General features: G+C 43.5%; 1 protein-coding gene across 1 annotated transcript in view; it reads left to right on the top strand.

Moving 5' to 3' along the window:
• LOC115103010 (laminin subunit alpha-3-like) overlaps window positions 1-14,174 on the top strand; it is a 125,638-nt gene that overhangs the window by 35,520 nt on the left and 75,944 nt on the right. The window contains 1 exon segment of the mRNA XM_029623556.2: window positions 12,789-12,906. Coding sequence (XP_029479416.2) covers window positions 12,789-12,906 — 118 coding nt within the window.

Genomic DNA, 14,174 nt, shown 5'->3' with positions numbered 1-14,174 from the left:
AGCAGGGACAGGGAAGATGGTTAAAATTGATGGGAAGATGGATGGAGCCAAATACAGGACCATTCTGGAAGAAAACCTGATGGAGTCTGCAAAAGACCTGAGACTGGGACGGAGATTTGTCTTCCAACAAGACAATGATCTAAAACATAAAGCAAAATCTACAATGGAATGGTTCAGAAATAAACATATCCAGGTGTTAGAATGGCCAAGTCAAAGTCCAGACCTGAATCCAATCGACAATCTGTGGAAAGAACTGAAAACGGCTGTTCACAAATGCTCTCCATCCAACCTCACTGAGCTCGAGCTGTTTTGCATGGAGGAATGGGGAAAAAATCAGTCTCTCGATGTGCAAAACTGATAGAGACATACCCCAAGCGACTGACAGCTGTAATTGCAGCAAAAGGTGGCGCTACAAAGTATTAACTTAAGGGGGCTGAATAATTTTGCACGCCCAATTTTTTAGTTTTTGATTTGTTAAAAAAGTTATCATCATTAGTCATTTAGGTCAACATTGGATCATTCAGAGATCCTCACTGAACTTCTGGAGAGAGTTTGCTGCACTGAAAGTAAAGGGGCTGAATAATTTTGCCCAATTTTTCAGTTTTTGATTTGTTAAAAATGTTTGAAATATCCAATAAATGTCGTTCCACTTCATGATTGTGTCCCACTTGTTGTTGATTCTTCACAAAAAAATACAGTTTTATATCTTTATGTTTGAAGCCTGAAATGTGGCAAAAGGTCGCAAAGTTCAAGGGGGCCGAATACTTTCGCAAGGCACTGTACGTTTGAAAGTTTGTGGAAATATATAAACTTTTTTCCAATCAATGCACAACAACCGAGTATCACAACCGCAATGACCATTCATTCACAAGAACACCATTTTGTCCAATACAGTGATCAAAACTAGTGATGCACCAATATGACATTTTTGGCTGATACCGATATTCAATATTTTTCTTGCCCCCCCCAAAACTATACCGAAAACCGATGTTAAAATGTTTAGCAGCCTTTAAGAGTTCTAGTACAGTTAAATAGTTAACACACACACATGGACGCAGCGGTCTAAGGCGCTGCATCTCAGTGCAAGAGGTGTCACTACAGTCCCTGGTTCGAATCCAGGCTGTATCACATCCGGCCGTGAATGCGAGTCCCATAGGGTGGTCCACAATTGGCCCAGCGTCATCCGGGGTAGGCCATCATTGTAAAAAAGAATTTCTTCTTAACTGACTTGCCTAGTTAAATAAAGGTTACACACCACACTGACCAAAAAGTTATTTTGTTGGCATTTACGTATGTCCCCATTATCAGTAAAACATAATCAAAACCTATTTTTTTCACTTACTTGCTGTGCTGTTTCATTGTTCATTTGTTCAGTCGTTTCATTCTCAACCAGGATTTCTGTGGAACACCATTTGGTTCTTTGCTATGGAACACCGTTTGGGTCTTTGCGTGTCAAAAATATACTATTTGACATGTAAATAACACTATTTGACGTGTTAATTAAGCTTGTTGACCAATCAGGACCTGAATATGACTGCATGTCACATAATAATTTAATGCGTTCATCATTTTTTTACGTAGTTATTACACATAGAGGATTACACTATAACTCGTATTTCATATGTCATAACGATTCATCGATACGTATGCTATGATGCTGGTAAAGTTGTCTCGAGCACCTACAGTGCTTGTCATAAAAGCTCATGGATGCAAACAATGTTCTTCCCCTAAAACATAGCGAAACAACAATCTGTTTCAGTAGCTATAGTTAGCTACCTAGCGAGGTGTCATCAATTAAAATAAGCCTAATATATAAGATAGGTCCGACCACCATGAATCAAATAAGAACTATCTATGTGAAGCTAGCCACAATAAGGATTAGCCTTCAAAATAAAGGTATGGCATAATTCTACTATTTGTATTCATTTGCATCACTGTCAATGACACCTTTTATTTTGAAGGCAAACCGCAAATTCCACTATTGTGCCTAATCCTTATTGTGGCTAGTTTCACAACACATAACCTGGTCTGGTCAGGCCTCACTAGCCAGATGAAGCTAGCTGGCTGCTTATAACGTTAGCTTTGGGCAACAGGTTTAAGTAGCTGGCTAGCTGTTTATTTTCATCAACTGAAGTTCAATTTCAATGGGCAAACAACAAGTGGCAACCTAGCTAATACTTACTCACAAGGATTCCTAAATCTTTGCTAAGATGAATGAAAATGACTGTAGTTTCTCCTGGTCATTGTTTTCAGGCTGGTTGTATTGGTGCTAGCTAGGTACCAAGCTAAAGCTAGTTACACCAGAAGTTGCGGTTGAACAAATTATGCTTTATTACCAATGCGGTATTGAAAACACATTGTTCGTGGCCGGTGTTTGCAAACATTTTGTACAGATTTGACAGTGCTACTGTATCTTTTTTGACATGCAAAGACCCAAACGGCGTTCCATAGTATGTATGTCGTGAAGCTAATAGCAGTGACACTATTACTGTGTAACTCCGGTAGGGCAACATCTGAAAAATAGCACACTTGGTAGTGTGTACTCGATCCACAGCAGACATTGTGGGCTAGTTTAGGAATGCTGTGTTGCACGTGTAGCGCAACATTTTACGTGGCGTCATTATGTCAGCATTACGTTATAGGTATGCACGTCAGCTTTGACATCGCTTTTACACATCGGCGTTAAACTAGACATTGGCCGATACCGATGTTGGCATTTTTAGCTAATAATAGCTGATTCCGATATGCTCACCGATATATCATGCATCCCTAATCAAAACAAATAAGAAACTGGGTAGCCAATAAAAAACAGTGAGTGCACGTAATTATCAGTCCAGTTTCTACCTCAATGTACCAGTCAAATGTCCCTCTATAGAGATGAGGCAACGATGATGATTGTAGCAGTTGTAGATTATGAGCAAAGTAGGAAAAAATTGTGAGATGAGAGCGACAGTAAAAGATATTGAGACTCCCAACCCATACAATTAATATAAAGAGTTAGGGACTGTCATAAATAACATGGGCTACACCTAGGCAGAGGCAGACAGTTTTAAAGCAGGACCCTATTTTTGTTAATTTAAAGATACAGTTTTCATGCAGTATGTAAAGCTAATGTTTGCATACTCTTTTCAATTTCTCACTCATGGTTTAGGATCTCTGCCAATAATAAAATCTTTTGGAAATAATTTAATCTTAAAGCCTTAAAATTAAATCACCTATGTAGGTGACTTTGAGCGGTTCTGGACTGGTTCCGACCAACATTTTTGTGTTTTCCCGAGTGCTCTGTGAATGGCGCAACATCAATTATTGTGGACTCCGTGACGGCTCTGGTTGTCCCGCTTCACATGCCATCCTCACCTATTATCTGACATGCAGTATGGGAAATATAACACCTCATTTGCATAGAGAGCGACACATCACATTTTGTCGCCTATCCAGACAAAGGATCAAACTTCCCTGGCTGTGAACCTCGCAGCTCCGCTTACAATATGGCATATCAAATCAAATCAAATATAATATGTCAGATGCACCAAATACAACAAGTGTATCACCTTACAGTGAAATGCTTACTTACGAGCCCCTAAACGACAGTGCAGTTTTAAAAAATATGGATAAAAGTAACAAGTAATTAAAGAGGAGCAGTAAAAAATAAGACCGAATCAATGTGTGGGGGTACAGGTTAGTCGAGGTAATTTGTACATGTAGGTAGGGGTGAAGTTACGATGCATAGATAATAAACAGCGAGTAGCAGCAGTATACAAAACTAATGGAGGGGGGGGGTCAATGTAAATAGTCCGGTGGCCATTTGATGAATTGTTCAGCAGTCTTAAGGCTTGGGGATAGAAGCTGTTAAGGAGCCTTTTGGTCCTAGACTTGGCTCTCTGGTACCGGTTGCCATGTGGTAGCAGAGAAAGAAATCTATGACTTGGGTGATTGGAGTCTCTGACAATTTTTTTGACTTTCCTCTGACACTGCCTTATTATATAGGTCCTGGATCGCAGGAAGCTTGCCGCTACCTCTGTAGCGCCTAACGGTCAGATGCCGAGCAGTTGCCATACCAGGCGGTGATGCAACCGGTCAGGATGCTCTTGATGGTGCAGCTGTAGAACTTTTTGAGAATCTGGGGACCCATGCCAAATATTTTCAGTCTCCTGAGGGGAAAAATGTGTTGTTGTCTTCGACTGTCTTGGTGTGTTTGGACCATGATAGTTTGTTGGTGATGTGGACACCTAGGAACTTGCAACTCTCGACCCGCTCCACTACAGCCCCATCGATGTTAATGGGGGCCTGTTCGGCCGGCTTTTCCTGTAGTCCACGATCACATTGTGGGAGAGGTTGTTGTCCTGGCACCACACTGCCAGATCTCTGACCTCCTCCCTATAGGCTGTCTCATTGTTGTCGGTGATCAGGCCTACCACTGTTGTGTTGTCAGCAAACTTAATGATGGTGTTGGAGTCGTGTTTGGCCTCGCAGTTGTTGGTGAACAAGGAGTACAGGAGGGGACTAAGTACACACCCCTGAGGGGCCCAAGTGTTGAGGATCAGAGTGGCAGACGTGTTGTTGCCTACCCTCACCACCTGGAGACGGTCCGTCAGGAAGTCCAGGATCCAGTTGCAGAGGGAGGTGTTTAGTCCCAGGGTCCATAGCTTAGTGATGAGCTTCATGGGCACTATGGTGTTGAACGCTGAGCTGTAGTCAATGAACAGCATTCTCACATAGGTGTTCCTTTTGTCCAGGTGGGAAAGGGCAGTGTGGAGTGCGATTGAGATTGCATCATCTGTGGATCTGTTGGGGTGGTATGCGAATTGGAGTGGGTCTAGCGCATCCGGGAGAATGCTGTGGATGTGAGCCATGACCAGCCTTTCAAAGCACTTCATGGCTATCGACGTGGCTTTGTGAATGTTGAGGTCTTGCTCACATTGGCTACCGAGAGCGTTATCACACTGTCGTCCAGAACAGCTGGTGCTCTCATGCATCAGTGTTGCTTGCCTCGAAGCGAGCATAAACGGCATTTAGCTCGTCTGATAGGTTCGCATCACTGGGCATCTCGCGTCTGGGATTCCCTTTGTAGTCCGTAATAGTTTTCAAGCCCTGCCTCATCCGACGAGCGTCAGAGCCGGTGTAGTATGATTCAATCTTAATCCTGTATTGACGCTTTGCTTGTTTTTATGGTTCGTCTGAGGGCATAGCGGGATTTCGTATAAGAGTCCGGATTAGTGTCCCTTCCTTGAAAGCGGTAGCTCTAGCCTTTAGCTCAATACGGATGTTGCCTGTAATCGATGGCTTCTGGTTGGGATATGTACGTACGGTCACTGTGGGGACGACGGCGTCGATGCACTTATTGATGAAGCCGGTGACTGAGGTGCTATACTCCTCAATGCCATCGGATGAATCCCGGTACATATTCCAGTCTGTGCTAGCAAAACAGTCCTGTAGTGTAGCATCCGCGTCATCTGACCACTTCCATATTGAGCGAGTCACTGATACTTCCTGCTTTAGTTTTTGCTTGTAAGCAGGAATCATGAGGATATAATTATTGTCAGATTTAGCAAATGGAGAGTGGGGGAGAGCTTTGTATGCATCTCTGTGTGGAGTTAAGGTGGTCTAGAGTTTTTTAAATTTTTACTCTGGTTGCACATGTTACGTGCTTGTAGAAATTAGGTAAGTTTGCCTGCATTAAAGTGCCCGGCCACTAGGCGCGCAATTTCTGGATGAGCATTTTCTTGTTTGCTTATGGCCTTTTTGAGTTGGTTGAGGGGAGTCTTAGTGCCAGCATCGGTCTGTGGTATGCAGATGAGAACTCTCTTGGTAGATAGTGTGGTCTACAGCTTATCTTAAGGTACTCTACCTCAGGCGAGCAATACCTCGAGACATCTTTAATATTAGACATCACACACCAGTTGTTATTGACAAATAGACACACACCCCCACCCCTAGTCTTACCAGACTCTGTTATGCCGGTGCATGGAAAATCCCGACAACTCTATAATATCCGTGTTGTCGTTCAGCCACGACTCAGTGGAATATAATTTGTACTGTGTACTTCAGCTTGTGTCCTCAAATGTAACTACACCTTTGTATAGAAAATGTATATTTTCATCTTTCTGGTAGTGTAAGCATTACTAGGTAATGTTTATGGCCCTCTCATGATAAATAATGACATCGGGGTATGCCTATTTTGGCAGAAATCTACATTTTGATATTACATTTAACAAATCACAGAAGTGGGGGTGGGGGTGGTCAGGTGTGTTTGTTTATACTGCGATTGTCACGTTCTGTGTGGTCTGATGTCGTAAGTTCTAATTCCAAACTGGGCAAAGGCAATGTCAACCACCACAAAGACCGCTTTGACTGTTGAAAAAAGCAGCTTTTAATTCTATTCAAACGAACTGAAGCAACCCGCTCTTGAGCCCTGATGATGATGATGATGATGATGAGATAGGAACATTGAGTGTGGAAACATAGCCGTGAGGGCCTTAGATATAGGGTAGTGTACACTGGGGGAAGGATAAGTCATCTTCATCATCAGGTGCTCTTGTGTAGCCTGTGTTGTCTGATGGTAGAGATATCGTTTCGGATGGCAGGGAGGGTGGGTGTCTCAGAAGCACCTGCAGCAGTTTCATCCACTCCACACAGGTCTTGTTGAGCCTTTGTAATATCCGACTGTTGTATTTTACTGTACCATACATACTACACTGAACAAAAATATCAACGCAACATGTAAAGTGTTGGTCCCATTTTTCATGAGCTAAAATAAAATATCCCAGAAATGTTCCATTTGCACAAAAAGCTTATTTCTCTCAAATGTTGTGCACAAATTTGTGTACATCCCTGTTAGTGAGCATTTTGCCTTTGCCAAGATGATCCATCCACCTGACAGGTGTGGCATATAAATAATCTGATTAAACAGCATGATCATTACACAGGTGCTCCTTGTGTATGTTTCCAAGATGGCATAGCAGTTCAGACGTCTTTTGTCCTCGTCTTGTCGTGTCGTGTATATATATATATTTACAACTTTTTTTTCACATACATTTTATTTTTATTTTCCATCAACTCATCTTCAATACACTCTCCTGCAACCTGCCTCACCAATTGATATGTATAAATACGTATTATTTACCTCAAATCTGCAATCAAATCTGCAATCCTCCAAGAAGCTAGCCAGAAGCTAGTTAGCTTCTTTACTGGCAACTCGTTCGTATTCAGCTAACCACGGTTTGTGGTCATTAGCTATCCTTTAACTCGAAAATCTATCGCCAGTTTTGTACGGCGCAGCGGCTCGGAACGGAACATACCGGACCGATTTTTTTTTCTCTCCATGTCCCTGGATTTCAACTGCTCTCTGGACATTCACTCCCGGATCTCACAGCTAGCTGGCTGCTATCCGTGTGTCTATCTGCTTTCGTCGATTCGAGCAAACATCAATTACCCGAGCTAGCGAGCTCGTCAACCACTCCTGAGCTCCGTCAATCACTCCTGGGCTGCAGTCACCTATCCGGACCCGTTTTACTGCCTACACGGAGCCCCTCCGGCCCTCACAACTGGACTGCCGCGTTATCTACCCGAAGGAGATCCGGCTGGCTCCTCCGTCGCGACGTTACCTGAATGCCCATCTGCGGCCTGCTAACCGTTAGCTGTCTTACCGGATGCTCTCAGAATAGACAATCGGACAATTTATTTATTTTTATTATTAACATGTTTCTTCTTGGGCCTCTATAACTATATCTATTGTTTTTATTTTTTGTTGTTGTGTGATTTGGACTAATCCCCTCTACAACACGGAACTCCACTAATCTACTGACGGAACGCAAGAGGTGGCTAACAACAGACCTCCATCCTATGCTAGCTTGCTACCGATGTCCTGGCTAGCTGTCTAAATCGCCGTGACCCCCAAACCAACCTCTCCACTCCCTGGACCCTTTTGATCACTCGACTAAGGATGCCTCTCCTTAATGTCAATATGTCTTGTCCATTGCTGTTCTGGTTAGTGTTTATTGGCTTATTTCACTACAGAGCCTCTAGTCCTGCTCACTATACCTTATCCAACTTATTATTTCCACCACCCACACATGCAATGACATCTCCTGGTTTCAATGTTTCTAGAGACAATATCTCTCTCTTCATCACTCAATACCTAGGTTTACCTCCACTGTACTCACATCCTACCATACCTTTGTCTGTACATTATACCTTGATGCTATTTTATCGCCCCCAGAAACCTCCTTTTACTCTCTGTTCCAGACGTTCTAGACGACCAATTCTTATTGCTTTTAGCCGTACCCTTATTCTTCTCCTCCTATGTTCCTCTGGCGATGTAGAGGTGAATCCAGGCCCTGCAGTGCCTAGCTCCACTCCTATTCCCCAGGCGCTCTTTTGATGACTTCTGTAACCGTAATAGCCTTGGTTTCATGCATGTTAACATTAGAAGCCTCCTCCCTAAGTTTGTTCTTTTCACTGCTTTAGCACACTCTGCCAACCCGGATGTTCTAGCTGTGTCTGAATCCTGGCTTAGGAAGACCACCAAAAATTCAGAAATTTTAATTCCAAACTACAACATTTTCAGACAAGATAGAACTGCTAAAGGGGGCGGTGTTGCAATCTACTGCAAAGATAGCCTGCAGAGTTCTGTCCTACTATCCAGGTCTGTACCCAAACAATTTGAACTTCTACTTTTAAAAATCCACTCTCTAAAAACAAGTCTCTCACCGTTGCCGCCTGCTATAGACCACCCTCTGCTCCCAGCTGTGCTCTGGACACCATATGTGAACTGATTGCCCCCATCTATCTTCAGAGCTCGTGCTGCTAGGCGACCTAAACTGGAACATGCTTAACACCCCAGCCATCCTACAATCTAAACTTGATGCCCTCAATCTCACACAAATTATCAATGAACCTACCAGGTACCCCCAAAGCCTTAAACACGGGCACCCTCATAGATATCATCCTAACCAACTTCCCTCTAAATACACCTCTGCTGTCTTCAACCAAGATCTCAGCGATCACTGCCTCATTGCCTGCATCCGTAATGGGTCAGCGGTCAAACGACCTCCACTCATCACTGTAAAACGCTCCCTGAAACACTTCAGCGAGCAGGCCTTTCTAATCGACCTGGCCGGGGGTGTCCTGGAAGGATATTGATCTCATCCCGTCAGTAGAGGATGCCTGGATATTTTTAAAAATGCCTTCCTAACAATCTTAAATAAACATGCCCCATTCAAGAAAATTAGAACCAGGAACAGATATAGCCCTTGGTTCTCCCCAGACCTGACTGCCCTTAACCAACACAAAAACATCCTATGGCGTTCTGCATTAGCATCGAACAGCCCCGTGATATGCAGCTGTTCAGGGAAGCTAGAAACCGTTATACACAGGCAGTTAGAAAAGCCAAGGCTAGCTTTTTCAAGCAGAAATTTGCTTCCTGCAACACTAACTCTAAAAAGTTCTGGGACACTGTAAAGTCCATGGAGAATAAGAACACCTCCTCCCAGCTGCCCACTGCACTGAAGATAGGAAACACTGTCACCACTGATAAATCCACCATAATTGAGAATTTCAATAAGCATTTTTCTACGGCTGGCCATGCTTTCCACCTGGCAACTCCTACCCCGGTCAACAGCACTGCACCCCCAACAGCAACTCGCCCAAGCCTTCCCCATTTCTCCTTCTCCCAAATCCATTCAGCTGAAGTTCTGAAAGAGCTGAAAATCTGGACCCCTACAAATCAGCCGGGCTAGACAATCTGGACCCTTTCTTTCTAAAATTATCTGCCGAAATTGTTGCCACCCCTATTACTAGCCTGTTCAACCTCTCTTTCTTGTCATCTGAGATTCCCAAAGATTGGAAAGCAGCTGCGGTCATCCCCCTTCAAAGGGGGACACTCTTGACCCAAACTGCTACAGACCTATATCTATCCTACCATGCCTTTCTAAGGTCTTGAAAGCCAAGTCAACAAACAGATTACCGACCAGAATCTCACCATACCTTCTCTGCTATGCAATCTGGTTTCAGAGCTGGTCATGGGTGCACCTCAGCCACGCTCAAGGTCCTAAACGATATCTTAACCGCCATCGATAAGAAACATTACTGTGCAGCCGTATTCATTGATCTGGCCAAGGCTTTCGACTCTGTCAACCACCACATCCTTATCGGCAGACTCGACAGCCTTGGTTTCTCAAATGATTGCCTCGCCTGGTTCACCAACTACTTCTCTGATAGAGTTCAGTGTGTCAAATCGGAGGGTCTGCTGTCCGGACCTCTGGCAGTCTCTATGGGGGTGCCACAGGGTTCAATTCTTGGACCGACTCTCTTCTCTGTATACATCAATGATGTTGCTCTTGCTGCTGGTGAGTCTCTGATCCACCTCTCGCAGACGACACCATTCTGCATACTTCCGGCCCTTCTTTGACACTGTGTTAACAACCCTCCAGGCAAGCTTCAATGCCATACAACTCTCCTTCCGTGGCCTCCAATTGCTCTTAAATACAAGTAAAACTAAATGCATGCTCTTCAACCGATGCTACCTGCACCTACCCGCCTGTCCAACATCACTACTCTGGACGGCTCTGACTTAGAATACGTGGACAACTACAAATACTTAGGTGTCTGGTTAGACTGTAAACTCTCCTTCCAGACCCATATCAAACATCTCCAATCCAAAGTTAAATCTAGAATTGGCTTCCTATTTGCAACAAAGCATCCTTCACTCATGCAAACATACCCTTGTAAAATTGACCATCCTACCAATCCTCGACTTTGGCGATGTCATTTTACAAAATAGCCTCCAATACCCCTACTCAACAAATTGGATGCAGTCTATCACAGTGCTATCCGTTTTGTCACCAAAGCCCCATATACTACCCACCATTGCGACCTGTACGCTCTCGTTGGCTGGCCTGCTTCATACTAGTCGCCAAACCCACTGGCTCCATGTCATCTACAAGACCCTGCTAGGTAAAGTCCCCCTTATCTCAGCTCGCTGGTCACCATAGCATCTCCCACCTGTAGCACACGCTCCAGCAGGTATATCTCTAGTCACCCCCAAAACCAATTCTTTCTTTGGCCGCCTCTCCTTCCAGTTCTCTGCTGCCAATGACTGGAACGAACTACAAAAATCTCTTAAATTGGAAACACTTATCTCCCTCACTAGCTTTAAACACCAACTGTCAGAGCATCTTACAGATTACTGCACCTGTACATAGCCCACCTATAATTTAGCCCAAACAACTACCTCTTTCCTAACTGTATTTAATTTATTTATTTATTTTGCTCCTTTGCACCCCATTATTTTTATTTCTACTTTGCACATTCTTCCATTGCAATACTACCATTCCAGTGTTTTACTTGCTATATTGTATTTACTTTGCCACCATGGCCTTTTTTGCCTTTACCTCCCTTCTCACCTAATTCGCTCACATTGTATATAGACTTGTTTTTTTTTACTGTATTATTGACTGTATGTTTGTTTTACTCCATGTGTAACTCTGTGTCGTTGTATGTGTCGAACTGCTTTGCTTTATCTTGGCCAGGTCGCAATTGTAAATGAGAACTTGTTCTCAACTTGCTTACCTGGTTAAATAAAGGTGAAATAAATAAAATTGTGCTGGGGACTATAAAAGGCCTCTCTAAAATGTGCTGTTTTGTCACACAACACAATGTCACAGATTTCTCAAGTTTTGAGGGAGCGTGCAATTGGCATGCTGACTACAGGAATGTCCACCAGAGCTGTTGCCAGAGGATTTAATGTTAATTTCTCAACCATAAGCCACCTCCAACATCATTTTAGAGAATTTAGCAGTATTTCCAACGGCCTCACAATCATAGACCACGTGTAACCACGCGAGCCCAGGACCTCCACATCCGGATTCTTTACCAACGGGATTGTCTGAGACCAGCCACCCCGGACAGCTGAAGAAACTGTGGGTTTCCACAAAGAATTTCTGCACAAAATAACCAGTCATAAACCGTCTCAGGGAAGCCAATCTGCATGCTCGTCATCCTCATCTGCAGTTTGGCGTCGTAACCGACTTCAGTGAGCAAATGCTCACCTTTCATCGCCACTGGCTAGAGAAATGTGCTCTTCACGGATGAATCCCGGTTTGAACTGTACTGGGCAGATGGCAGACAGCGTGTATGGCGTCGTGTGGGTGAGCAGTTTGCTGATGTTAATGTTGTGAACAGAGTGCCCCATGGTGGCAGTGGGATTATGGTATGGGCAAGCATAAGCTACGGACAATGAACACAATTGCATTTTGTCAATGGAAATTTGAATACACAAAGATACCGTGATGAGTTCCTGACGCCTGTTGTCGTGTCATTCATCCGCAGCCGTCACCTCATGTTTCATTATGATAATGCACAGTCCCATGTCGCAAGGATCTGTACACAATTCCTGGAATCTGAACATTTCCCAGCCTGCATACTCACCAGATGTCACCCATTGAGCATGTTTGGGATGCTCTGGATTGATGTGTACGACAGCACGTTCCAATTCCGGCCAATATCCATTGTTGCATTTTGCATCTTTGTATTTTTGCCAGAGGTACAGTAGAGTACATTATTGTTGTTGACGTGATTGTGCTCCGGCCTTCACGTAAAAGGAAATGGAGTATTGTCTGTGGCTGAGGCTCAGCCTTCTGCCAGGTCTGAGCTGTGGTTAGTGGACCAAGGCCCAGGAAACCACAGCGTTTTGAACCAACCACATCTAATGCCAGAATCCATTAACAATATGGTTGTTTGTAGCCCTCTGTTTCACACTGATCTGCTCTTTGTGCTAATACTGTTTTCAGCTCTTCCATGTGGCCTACATCCTCATCAAGTTTGCCAACGCCCCTCGACCTGACCTATGGGTCCTGGAGCGCTCCCTGGACCATGGGAAAACGTATGCTCCATGGCAGTACTTTGCTCGTAAGTATGAGTGTTTTATTTTCCCATTCACACGTCTGTTGTGCTGGTGCTTCTCAAGGCTCTTGGTTGGGTCTGGTAGTCAGCTTTTGCAGGACTTGAAAACTGTTGAAACAGTTGAAAACTGTGTTGATATAAGAGTTATTGAACCAATGAGATAACCTGTCGTCCGGTACATGTTGAGATTGTGTTGCAGCCTAGAGGGAATTGACAAACATTATAGATTGTGATAAAATACCTTCGAAGTGTAAAGGACTTGTGAAGTCCAATGATGTACTGTAATCCTAATACTTACCATAAGTGCAAAGAGCTTGGTTTATAAGTAACTTATGATCCAGTCAGTAGGCCTGCCCTCTCCAATATACTGTACCTCCCCATAGACCAGCCTGCTCTTAAAGTGAAGACATTCTCAGTCCCTGTGAGGCACCTTTCCAGCAGAAACAGCTGTGCCTTAGATCTCCTTTTGAATTTCAGTTGAGGCTTTTCTTTGTCTTCTCCTAAATCTCTCGGTCTCTCTCTCTTGAACTCTCTCTCTTAATGTGTCTCTGGAAAATGTATACATTCCTGGCTCTCAATATTTTATGGTCTTCGATTCTTGGTATTCAGTATATTAATTTTCAAACAAATGGCACCAATATTTTTTACTTTTCCGGGTATAACTCAGTCAGTGGTTTGTAATACTGCTCAATGTCAAAGAGGGATAAACCGGATTGCATTTATTATACACTACCGTTCAAAAGTTTGGGGTCACTTAGAAAAGCACACTTTGTTGTCCATTAAAATAACATAACATTCATCAGAAATACAGTGTAGACATTGTTAATGTAGTAAATGACTATTATAGCTGGAAACAGCAGATTTTTTAAATGGAATATCTACATAGGCGTACAGAGGCCCATTATCACCAACCATCACTCCTGTGTTCCAATGGCACGTTGTTTTAGCTAATCCAAGTTTACCATTTTAAAAGGCTAATTCATCATTAGAAAACCCTTTTGCAACTATGTTAGCACAGCTGAAAACTGTTGTCCTTATTTAAGAGGCAATAAAACTGGCCTTAAGACTAGTTGAGTATCTGGAGCATCAGCATTTGTGGGTTCGATTACAGGCTCAAAATGGCCAGGAACAAAGTACTTTCTTCTGAAACTCGTCAGTCTATTCTTGTTCTGAGAAATGAGGGCTATTCCATGTGAGAAATTGGCAAGAAACTGATGATCTCGTATAGTGCTGTGTACTACTCCCTTCACAGAACAGCGCAAACTGGCCCTAAC

Source organism: Oncorhynchus nerka, linkage group LG20 (assembly GCF_034236695.1).
Source record: "Oncorhynchus nerka isolate Pitt River linkage group LG20, Oner_Uvic_2.0, whole genome shotgun sequence".
Classification (NCBI taxonomy): Eukaryota; Metazoa; Chordata; class Actinopteri; order Salmoniformes; family Salmonidae; genus Oncorhynchus; species Oncorhynchus nerka.
Note: the sequence above shows the minus strand (reverse complement) of the source record. Positions and strands in the feature narration are given on the sequence as shown.